At 23.2% G+C, this 12,606-nt stretch overlaps 1 protein-coding gene across 14 annotated transcripts in view; it reads left to right on the forward strand.

Moving 5' to 3' along the window:
- LOC122508198 (broad-complex core protein) overlaps positions 1–12,606 on the forward strand; it is a 128,191-nt gene that overhangs the window by 40,318 nt on the left and 75,267 nt on the right. For 12 of the 14 annotated variants that reach the window (XM_043621386.1, XM_043621388.1, XM_043621389.1 and 9 more), the window contains exons 1-2: positions 4,911–5,584; positions 11,595–11,796. In XM_043621386.1, the coding sequence (XP_043477321.1) occupies positions 11,611–11,796 (186 nt within the window). In that variant the 5' untranslated portion in view covers positions 4,911–5,584; positions 11,595–11,610. Of the gene's footprint in view, positions 1–1,602; positions 1,919–4,910; positions 5,585–11,594; positions 11,797–12,606 lie in introns of those variants that run through there. The other 2 variants (XM_043621383.1, XM_043621382.1) reach the window with 2 other exon arrangements.

Consider the following 12,606-nt stretch of genomic DNA (forward strand, 5'->3'; position numbering starts at 1 on the left):
TTCCATATTTCAATTATTTCAATAATTGGATTATTTTAATTTTCTCAATAATTGAATTATTTTAATTTTTTCAATAATTAAATTATTTTAATTTTTTCAATAATTGAATTATTTTAATTATATCAATAATTTAATTATTTTAATATTTTACTTATATTTCAATATTTGAATTATTTTAAAATTTAAAGAATTTAACTTATTTTGTGGGGAAAAAAGTTTTACCTGGAACAGCGATAAGTTTCTTTATAATAGCGAAAGTTTTAGCTGAATCAACTAAACATTTCGCTAATTTAGTGAAATTTTACTTTTGATTTAGTAAATTTTACTGATAAATAGTAATTCCTACTAATATATTAGTAAATTTTTGCAATTTAGTAGAAAATACTATTTTAGAAACCAATTAGTAGAAATTACTAGTTCACTAACAAATTAGTGAAAATTACTATTTTAATAATAAATTAGTAGAAATTACTATTTTATTCAGAAGTCAGTAGAAATGATCTATTTGTTAGTAAAATTTACTAATTCAAAGGCAAAATTTTACTAATAATAGCAGAAATTATTATTTATTAGTAAAATATTTAATAATTTAAAAGCAAAAATTTACTAATAAATTAGTAGAAATTACTATTTATTAGTAAATTAGTAGTATATTTTACTAATAAATAATAATTTCTACTTACTTGTTAGTAATATAGTAATTTCGACTATTATTAGTAAAATTTTGCTGTTAAATTAGTAAATTTTACTAATAAATAGTCCTTTCCACTAATTTGTTACTAAAATAGTTATGTTTACTAATATGTTACTAAAATAGTCATTTCTAATAATTTATCAGTAAATTTTTGCTTTTAAGTTAGTACATTTTACTGTTAAATAGTAATTTCTATTATTTTATTAGTAAATTTTTGCAATTTAGTAGAAATTACTATTTGTTAGTGAAATTGACTAAAATTTTGCTTATAACAGTAGAAATCATTATTCATTAGTAAAATTTACTAATTTGAATGCAAAAATTTACTAATTTAATAGAAATTACTATTTATTAGTAAATTAGTAGTAAATTATTACTTTTAAATTGGTAAATTTTAGTAATAAATAATTTCTACTTATTTGTTAATAAAATAGTGATTTCGACTATTATTACTAAATTTTTGCTTTCGAATTAGTAAATTTTACTAATAAATAGTAACTTCTGGTATTTTTTTAGCAAAATAGTAATTTCGACTAATTTGTTAGTAAAATAGTAATTTCCACTAATTTATCAGCTTTTGCTTTATAATTTGCCTTTGAATCAGTAAATTAGATTGATAATCAGTAATTCCTACTAATTGATTAGTAAAATTTACTAATTCAATAGCAAAACTTGACTCAGCAATTTTATTTCTTCTAGTAATTGAAATTTAGAGAGAAGCACGAAGAGAGGAATGAAAAAGCAGTGATTATTAGTATTATTATTTATAATTAGTATTATTCACAATTATTATTATTAGCTTGATATTTAAAATTAGCATTATTCAAAATGAAACTAAAATGAGAGGAAACAGAAAGGGGTGAGATTTTTCTCGGAGAAACTATATAAGAGCGAAGCTGGTTTTTGGGTGTTGTATCTTGTTTGATAAGTTCCCCCGCTTTTCACTCTCTCTCTCTTTTTTCTCCCCTCCGTGGCAGCCGGGGAATCGACCTAACCTTTCACCAACCCTCGCGCCAGAGTCTCATCTCGCAGAAAGCGTTTTTCGGTAAACGTAACCTTTTCTCGTGCGTTGTGCAGTTTTTAAGATGGTTACTCGCTGCGTGAATGTCACTTTTCGCTGGAAGGAATGTCAGTAGGAGTACGTATTGAAAATGTGCATATAATATGGTGCTGAAGGGGTGACGTGCACGCACGTGAGCGCGGATTTCAGTCAGGTGCTGCAAGGTAAATCTGAAGCAAGTAGAGTGAGATTAAACGGCGAGGCGTGCGTGAACAATATACTCGCCCCGGACGACGACGTCTTACCACTTCCGACTTTATCTCCTTTGTCCAACGTTCTCTTGATCCTGCTGCTTGCAGAATGCATTCATATCCCAATTTACATTCTACTCTTTTTTTTATTTTTGTTTTTTTATTCATTGCACAAAATTTTAATTTCGACTCTAAATTAAAATTAATTTAATTTTAAATTAACTTTCGTCCTGCGAAGCGACAACGAATTTTTAATAATAATTAATAATCAATTAGCAACAATTGGCGCTTTTACGCGCGCGGCTAACTTTTGCGCTCTTTTTTTAAATAAAATTAGCAATTTTAAGAATAATAGAAAGTAAAAATTTTTAATTCAAATTTTTTCATAAAAATAAAATATGAATATATAGTTTTAATTGTATTTTTAAAAAGTTCAAAAATGATTGCAGAAATTCAATTATTTTCAAAAGTAATAAAATTCTTATCACAAAATTCAATTATGTTCAAATTTACAAAAAAATCTTGATAAAATTCCAATTATTATCTTTATAAATAAAAAAATTTTTCAAAATTCAATTATTTTCGAAAATTTTAATAAAACTCTTCAAAATTGAATTATTTTTGAAAATTTTAGTAAAATTCTTCAAAATTAAATAACTTTTGAAAATTTTAATAAAATTGTTCAAAATTGAATAACTTTTGAAAATTTTAATAAAATTCTACAAAATTGAATTATTTTTGAAAATTGTAATACAATTCTTGTCAAAATTTCAATTATCTTTAAAAGTAATAAAATTCTTCTCCAAAATTCAATTATTTTCGAAAATTTTAATAAAATGCTTTGCAAAATTTTAATTATCTTTAGAAATAATAAAATTCTTGTCAAAATTTCAATTATCTTTTAAAATAATAAAATTCTTTTCCAAATTCAATTATTTTTTAAAATTATAAATAAAATTCTTGGCAAAAATTCAATTATCTTTAAAAATAATAAAATTCTTCTCCAAAATCAATTATTTTCAAATTTCTTTTTAAGTTTTTTATCAATAATTTAATTATTTTCATAAATAATAAAACTCATCGCAGAATTTTAATTATTTTTAATACAATTTTAATCTAATTTCTCGAAAAATTCAATTACTTTTAAAAATTTTATTGAAATCCGTCAAAAGAATTTTAATTAAATTTAAACAAATTTAAAAATTTGTTAATAAACTTCTTTAAATGAGAGTTCAATTTTTAAAAAAACATTCAATTCTTCAATAAATTATTTACTTTTGTATTTAAATAATTGAATTCTAATAGAATTTTCTAATAAAAATTGATTTAAAAATGTACACGGAGAGAGAATATATATATTAAATTTTGTAAAAATATTTTCAAATTTGGGAAATTTTTACAAAATTTAATATATATTCTCTCTCCGTGTATTTTAGTCAAAATTGTAAATAATTGAATATGAAAATAATTTTGAAGAAGTTACAATAACAATATTCTTATAATATATAATAATTATTTCATCTTTCGAACATCTTTAATTATTAAAAAAAATGAAGTTTTTGAATAATTTTTCAATTAAAGAAATTGGTAATAAAATGTAACAGAACATTTTTTCCTTTATTTTCTAAAAATTACAAAATTTTCATTCTCAATTAAAATTAGTAATTGACAAATATACTGCGTATAGGACATAAAAATCTATTATTAATATATTATATTAAAAGAAAAGGCTTAAAAAATATAAAACCCGAGAACCTCTCGGTTACGTTATAAGGTTTCTTGGCAATTTTTTTTTATTTGTTATTTTTTTTTCTCTTTAAAAGATCCAATCTTGTATATATAGACTATTTAGCTTTCTCTCTTTATTTACATAGAGAAAATTTTAATATTTCCTGATAACTGTTGTTGATTCAATGAATTTCGCGGGAATATTATTTCTCGGAATGAAAAACAAAAAAAAAAGAAAAGAAAAAATTGTCAAGAACCCGAGATTCTTACTGTTTATTTTTTTCCTCACTTGAAATGAAATTGATTTACAAAAAAAATTTCCATCAGGTGAGGAAATTTTTTTATTCATAAAATTAATTATTATTTTACTATTTTTTCTATTATTATTTTCTATTTCTTTTATTTTTTTCTATTTCTTTTATTTTTTTTATTCACTTTTCTTATTCTTTTATACTATTTTTTATATATTAATAAAATAAAAAATTATTATCTTCGTACAGAGAAAAATAAATTAACTAAGTTCCTGAATTTCTTTACATTTAAAAATTGTTGCTTTTCATTATTATTTATTATTAGAATGAATAATAAAGTATTATTTTTGTACACAAAAGAATTGCAAAAGCCCTTGCAATTTTTCATACGCAAAAAAAAATTTTACTATTCTTTTATTCCTTTTTTCATTGTCCATTTATTATTATCCTTTTTCTTGTTACTTATTACTATTTTCATTCATAAAAAAGGACTTTGCAATTTTATTTATTTTCTTATTTGCAAAGTACGAAAATGATGCGAAAATTTTTATTTTATTATTTGCAATTTTAAAAAAACTTTTATTTATAAAGGGAACAAACTTTTTAGACTTTATTATTATTGTTCTTACTTTTTATTAAATTATGATTTTCTAACAAAAAAAAAATTAATTAAGTCCCTGCAATTTTTTTTATAAATACGCAAAAAAAAGAAAAGTGGACAAACCATTTAGACTTTACTATTATTATTGTTTTTATTTTTTATTAAATTACTATTTTCTAACAGAAAAAAAAATAAATTAAGTCCCTGCAATTTTTTTTTAAAAATACGCAAAAAAGAAAAAAAAACGAAAGGAAAAAAAGAAGTACGCTCTCTATCTATTTACGCTCGATGAATTTTCATTTGATTGAGCGTTTCGCGCACGTCTGTTCCCACCCTTCAACTTAAAGCTTGTTTTCACCTCACTTTCTCTCGCCTCCTGTTTTGGGGGGTAGTTTTCGCCGGCATGACGACCCTCGCGTGCCACACACACTTTACATGCTCAGTTTTCACTCTATCGATAATCTCACCCGGCGTCGCGCCGATAGGATTAATCCGTTTCGTGCCGTTGACGAATCACAATCATCGTTCGCGACACTCTTTACTCTCACTATACATAATATAGTCGCAAACATTTTTTCGGGGGTTAGTTCACGTGATGACTTGGCGGGCCAACGTTCGACGCGTCCAACAAAATAATTCGCAACAAAAATTTGCCAATTTTACATTTTTTCAACAAATATTTTCATTTTCTTGTTGATTTTGTTTTTTTTTTCGTGTGTTATCGTCTCTCTCTCTCTCTCTTTCTCTTATATCTCTTCGCAGCATCCACATTCGAATTTTAAATTTCCCGTGCGTGTGGAGTTTTTTGTGCCTGTTTCGCGATTTTTTTTTGTTTAAAAGTCGAATTAAGTTATTTATTTAAAATTATGAAATTCTAGTCGTGGAATTTTTTTTTTTTGAAAGAGACTTGGGGAAAAAAGTGGAGAGAACTGTTTTGATAAATCATTGATAGTTGGAAAATGTGCTTCAACTGCTATTTGTTGTCAGCCCGGGAACTTTTAAACGTGATGTGAAAGTGTCTTCCAATGGGAAATTGGAATTGTTGTTAATTTCGGCAAGGTATCGTTTTCAAAATGACAATTTTTTATTAAAAATTATTTTTTACGCATTCTTCATTTGCAAAATTTCTTATTTCCTCGCTTTTATTAATGAAGCAAACGAATTTTTTTGCGATTTTATAAATGAAAACATTTTTCCACGATTTTCTTAAATACATTTTTTTTGCAATTTTCTACAAATTTACAATTGGAAAGAAACAATTTTTCTTCGATTTTACAAATGAAAACAATTTTTCTCCAATTTTATGAATGAAAAATAACAATTTTTTTACAATTTTAAAAAAGAACATAATTTTTCTAGAATTTTATGAATAAAAAATAATTTTTCTCCAAAACCATTTTTTTACTTTTCAAAGTTTAAAATATTCGACTGAACGAAATTAATTTATTTCTTCTTCAAATTGAACTTTTATTAGAATCATTTTGAGTCAAGTGTCAAAATTGTTTAATTATAAACTTTCGAAAAGTAAAATTTATGTTTTTAATTTTTATCACAATCAGTGATTTATCGAAATATTTTCAATAAAAATAGTAAATAATTTTATTTTATTAATTTTTTTGTAAATTTCGCGAATAAAAACAAATTTTCAACGATTTTGTAAATAAAAACAACGTTCCTACAACTTTAGAAATAAAAACAATTTTTACTTTCGAAAACTTTTGAATATTCAATTAAACGAAATAAATTTTTATTAGATTAATTTTGAGTCAAGTTTAAAATCAATTAACTTTAAAGTTTCTAAAGTGTGAAATTTATGTTTACAATTTTTTATTACAATCAGTAATTTACGGAAATATTTTTAGTAAAAAATATTTACTAAAAAATATTTAGTAAAAAATATTTCCTTCATTCGAACGTTCGAAACTTGTGGATCGTAAAAATAAAAACAATTTTTCTCCACTTTCATAAACAAAAAAAAAATAACTACAATTCTGCAAATAAAAACAATTTTTCTATAAAAAAAAAAATTTTCTCCAAATTTGTAAATAGAAATAATATTTTTTTGCCTTTGAAAATTAGTGGTCAGTGAACTTTTTATCAAAAGTAACACAAGTATCACAACTATCACAAGTTTCTATTATTAACTTCTAAATAAGTTTAATTTCAAATTAATTTTTTTTTTCTAGTCACATTTTTTATTGAAACATTCTTCATTTTTTTTTTCTTTCATATCAATAAAAGTGAGATTAAAAATAGACTATATATAAATATAATAAAATGTGTATAGAATTCATTTGGAGTAATAAATCTCACTCCAGGACATTTCTAAGAAAATACCATACTCCTAATCTCATTAATCGTAAATTAGAGACACTGTGTTTACACTAGCAATAGACCTTGACGGAGCGACCAAGCAGAGCAACCACTTGTGATTATTAAAACCAAGCAACGAAAGTTGAAGAAATTTAACCTTAACCTATCTCTTCGCCATGAATGAACAACTATAGTTTTGATTTAATTCAGTGCCTAATGGCTTTCCAGTCCAGATAAGAATTAAAGAAAAAAAAAAAAGGAAAAAATTCCACTGGCTCTCGTCAATTTAATTTAAAATTAAAAACCTGTTGAAATTATTTAATTTTTATATTTCAAATATTCTCGCACAATTATATCATGAAAAGTATGTGGAAAAAAAATGTGCAATAACTACTTTTTATTGACATTATTTATTATTCCAGATTTTTTTTTTATTTTACTTTTTTTTTTGAGAGACTTAAATAAAATATTGTTTTATCAGCATTTGATATCTGTGCCATAAAAGAATCAATATTCGATATTTTATTCAAGGTCTCTATCAGGATAAATTGAAAAATGCTTTACATATTATGAATTACTTTTTTAGATAAAAGACTCGCAAAAATTTCACCTGAAACTAAAATAACGTAATTTTTATTATATTTGCAAAAAAATTTTTATTGTTTTGCAATTTTTTTTTGCAACTCTTGTGTAGAGGAAATTAACATTCCCAAAATTGTTTAGAATTTTTTTTATTCCTTTCCGATTCGAATTTTATTTCAATTCGAATGTGAAAAAAATTCCCAACTATAAAGTAAATGATTAATTTGCAAATAATTTCCACTTCTGATAATTTAAAAAAAAATATCTAAATAGAAAAAAATTTAGCAAAAATGTAATAGACATTGGGAAGAATTTTTTTTCTCTCTCTCTCTCTTTCTCCTCCTTTTTGGTAAATTGCGATACTAGTTAGTTGATAATGAGCATTAAAACATTGATGATAAGGAAAAAAATTATCAATGTTGAATTAGACACGAAAAGTTTTTCGTGCGAATATCAGAACGGTTAAATTTAAGAGAATCAAGTCTGGTCTGTAAATTTGTTTTAAGATTTTTTTTTATCTTTTTGCCGAGATAGCACTATCAGCATACTTTAGAGCTTGCACTTTTATAAGCAACCAAGAAATTATTTAATCGTGCGTTCTGGCATGGCTCCAGTGTGACGACCTAATTTTTTTTTTTTCACAGATTGAAAGAAAAAAAAATGAGAGAGAGAGAGAGAGAAAAAGAGACAAAAAAGAAAAAAGCGCAGCTGAGTGCAGTTTTTAGCACAAGCTTTCTATAGAAATTCAACGGGTAAAACGCGCGCGTCTCCCCCTTATATATACAATAATAATAATTGTCTTCTAGTTTTTTCTGAACTGAGCTCGAAAATTTTTATCTCTCAAACTGAATTAAATTCACGATTAAGCAAAACACGTTAATTGGCGCAGCCAAAGTTCAAAACGTTATCTAAAAACAAAAAGAGAGAAAAAAAAACTTTCGCTAATGTCATTCTAATGTCAAAATTCTCTTTTTTTTCGTACTTTTAGTTTTCTGAAAAATATATTATTAGTTCTAGATTCACTTTTTTGTTAGCAATTTTTAGAAGAAGGAACTCCTTTTCTAAACTCTTCTTCTGAAATAAACTCTATTTTTAGTTTGCAAAGTAAAAAGTTCGTCTTAGAAAATTTAATTCTAGTTCCAGATTTATTTATTCATTATTATTCTCATTATTATTAATTTGTGACTCGAGTAATTTTTAGAAAAAATATTACAAAGTAAATTTCGATAAAAATGAATAAAATTCACTTTGGATTTTGTACAATTTTTTCCTTAAATAATAAAATTTTGGTATTAAAAATTTTTATTGACAGAATATTTTTTTTTATTTCCGAAGAGAATTTCTTTTGGAAAATTAGTAAAATTTACTTCTGACGTAGCAAAATTTTCTCAGGAAATAAAATTCTTTTATTAAGAAATTTTACTGACTTTGAAGTAAAGTTCAAGAAATTTTATAGAAAAATTAAGTTGTGGAAATAGTAAAATTTTACAGTAAAAAATTAAAAATCGTTAGTTCCAGAGTAAATTTTTATAACATTCGTAGTAAATTTGAATAAAAATTAGTAAAATATTCTCTTCAATTTAGTAAAATTTGTTCTGCAAATAAAATAATAACAAATTGTACTAAGTTCGTTAAAAATTACGAAAAAAAAAATTAAGTCAAATTTAATTTCAAAAATAGTAAAATTTGCTATTGAAAATTGTTATTTTCAAAAATAAATTTTACTATATCGAAAGTAAATTTCAGTAAAAATTAGTAAAATTGACTTCAGAATTATATTCCTTAAAGTTTTTAACTTTGAAATATATTTTTAACGATATTTTTTAATTACTTTTCTTAATTTAAATTTTATTAGAAAAATTATTCTGTATATTAAAAAAATAACTTTAAACTAAAATGTTATTTAATTATTATTTTAAATTACTGTGAAATAAAAAATTATTTCATAGTAATTTTAGAAAATAATAATTAAGGAAAAAATTCCCTTCATTTAAAAATTCAAAACTTTTTAAAAAATTCGGAATTGGTAAAATTTCCTTGAAAAAATAGTACAATTTAGATACACTATAAAAAATTACTATTTTCAAAAAAATTTTTAATTTTTTACTATTTCCGAAGAAAATTTTTTTATTAAAAATTAGAAAAATTTACTTCCGAAGTAGTGAAATTTCCTGAATAACTTTCACTAATTTCAAAGAAAATTTCCTTACAAAAATAAGAAAAAAAATTTACCTCAAAAGTAGTAAAATTAGTAGTTTAATTTTACCTAATTGTCGTTCTATTTTCTATAGTAATTTTTTAAATATTTAAACAGAAAAAAATGTTGTTCATTTATTTTTTCTTGAAATTAAATTTTGAAAATTATTAAAATTATTAAAATTATTAAAATATTGCAATAATTTTGTATAATTATGAAAAAATTATTATAAAGTTTCTAAATGTAAAATTTAGTAAATAAATAAATAAAATAATGTATACAAAATTTAGAGTAAAATTTAAGTTTCTAATTTTTATAACAATCAGTAGTTTACGAAAATAATTTTATTAAAAAATATTTCTTATTCATTTGAAAGTTTTAAATTTGTGGATAAATTTTTACTAATTCTAAGCAAAAGGTAAAAGTAGAAAATTTTTAGTAACTTTTTTTTTAGTAACTTTTTCTTAGTTCTAATTTGGTAAATTTAAAAATTAACACTTTCAGTTTTTTAACGTTTTACTGCATTTTTTATTGTAAAATTTAATAAAAACTATTTTGGTGAATATTTATTGAAATTTTAAAATAGAAAATTGAAAATAAAAATTGAAAATAGAAATTTAAAATTGAAATAGAAAAATTGAAAATAGAAATTTAAAATAGAAATTTAAAATTGAAATAGAAAAATTGAAAATAGAAATTTAAAATAAAAATTTAAAATTGAAATAGAAAAATTGAAAATAGAAATTTAAAATAAAAATTTAAAATAGAAATAGAAAAATTGAAATAGGAAAATTGCATAATAACTTTAAAAAAGAGGCAGGTCAGGTGATTCTAAAAGTAAAATCAGTGAACATCTTTAAGATGATTCGAATTTAGAAAGTACATATATGAAATTTCCTATCGTATACATAGGATCAATTTTTATCCTCTTTTTTTTTATCACGATCACAATCAATAACTAAAAAGTAATAAAAAGTGGTCATAAAACGAAAATTCTAAAAATATCATCACTTTAGAGTACAATACTGACGCATACCCTGAAACTTTGCAAGTGATATATTTCACAATAAGCTTTATCTCAATTTATCAGAGTCTTTGCACCAGCTTATCTGGATTTGTCACATGCCTAGAAAAGTTGCTCTAAGTTTCCGTTCTCCCCTTTCTTTTTTTAGTGTCTTTTGCAATTTGCAAAATTAACAACAACAATAACAACAGAAAACTACAAATGTTTACTTAACGAATAGTTTTTTCAACTTAGAATAAAGTAAGAAATCTTTTCGACTAATGTTTTTTGCAATTTTTATTATTTTTCCAATTTGCAAAATTAACAACAAAAAAACAACAAATTTTCGACTGAAAAAAAAAATGAAAAATCTTTTAGACTCAAAATATTTTTGCAGTTTGCAAAAATATTTTGAGTCCAAAAGATTTTTTCATTTTTTTTTTCAGTCGAAAATTTGTTGTTTTTTGTTGTTTTCAACTAATTTTCAATCTTTTCGACTAATATTTTTGCAAATTGCAAAATTAATAACAACAACAACAAAAATTACAAATGTAATTAAAGAATAATTATCAACTGAAAATAAACTAAAAAATCTTTTCAAACAAAAATAGTTAAAGAGAAGGTTTTTTTTACAATTTCTAGACAGAAATGGAATTAATGGCAAAGAATAGAGGAAAAAAAATGAGAATGCAATAATAGAAAGAATTCAATAAGAATTAATTAAGAATTAATTAAGAATTAATTAAGAATTAATTAAGAAATATCTAATAATTAACTAAAAATTGAGAATTGAGAATTTTTTTCAATACATTTTTTTCAATGAGAAATTTGTTTCTAATACAATATGAAAAAGAATGAATTTGATTAGAATGACTATAAAAATTAAATTTTTGAAAAGGAGTGAAAAAATTTTGATTAAATTTCAAAGTAAAAAGTGGATTAATAGAAAAAAAAATTTGAATTTCTGATTCCAGGTGAATAGACATAACGATGGTAGATACGCAACACTTTTGTCTGCGATGGAATAACTACCAGAGCAGCATTACGTCGGCATTTGAGAACTTGCGAGATGACGAGGATTTTGTGGACGTCACGTTGGCCTGCGATGGCAAAAGTCTCAAGGCACATCGCGTTGTTCTCTCAGCCTGCAGTCCTTACTTCCGAGAGCTACTTAAGGTGCATATTCAAATTACCTTCCTGATTTCAATCGCTTTTATTGCGCGCAATTTTTTTTTCTTTTCTCTTCAAAATAAATACTCTTCGCATGCACAACCTTGAACTTTCGGGATATTTCATTTTATTTATTTATTTACATTTCAAATATAAACTTTGTATTAGTGTTTTTCAATTAATTTTTATTATTCAATAATTTAAGAATAGTAATAATTAATTAATAATTACTTATTAAATAATAATTTTAACATTTAGTATTATTGTTAATAGTATTACTAGTTGATTCGAGTGAACAAATGTTTATTACTATTTATTTTAATTTCTTTCTTAATTCGAATTATAATAATATGCTTCTTAAAAAATAGTTCATAAACTTCCATAATTAATTTTTGATTTTTGATTCTTAATGCAAAAAGTAATTATTGAAAATAAATGTCAAGGGATAAAATGGTGGTTTGATTGCTCCACTTGAGAACGTCAAGGTCACCACCAGATGTCAGTGAAAATTCCAAGAAGGAAAACTGCCATCTAGCGGTGACCTTGGCGTTCGCAGGTGGGGAATAGCGTCTCCATATTGAATCTCAAAATGTTCGTAACTCATTAATTTATTATTTATAAAAACAGCTGCCAAACAGTTAAACAAGAAAAAAATACTTTTATATACTGAAAAAAGTGTCGAAAAGTTTCTAAAAAAAAAATTCGTGGCAAAATTTTTTTTCTTTTCAAAGACCAAACAACATTCATTTTAATTCTAATTCATATAATTAGCATTCATAGAATTATTTTAATACCGGCTTTTGTATTATTACTTAA

This window comes from Leptopilina heterotoma, unplaced genomic scaffold (genome assembly GCF_015476425.1).
Source record: "Leptopilina heterotoma isolate Lh14 unplaced genomic scaffold, ASM1547642v1 Lhet_53, whole genome shotgun sequence".
NCBI classification, from domain to species: domain Eukaryota; kingdom Metazoa; phylum Arthropoda; class Insecta; order Hymenoptera; family Figitidae; genus Leptopilina; species Leptopilina heterotoma.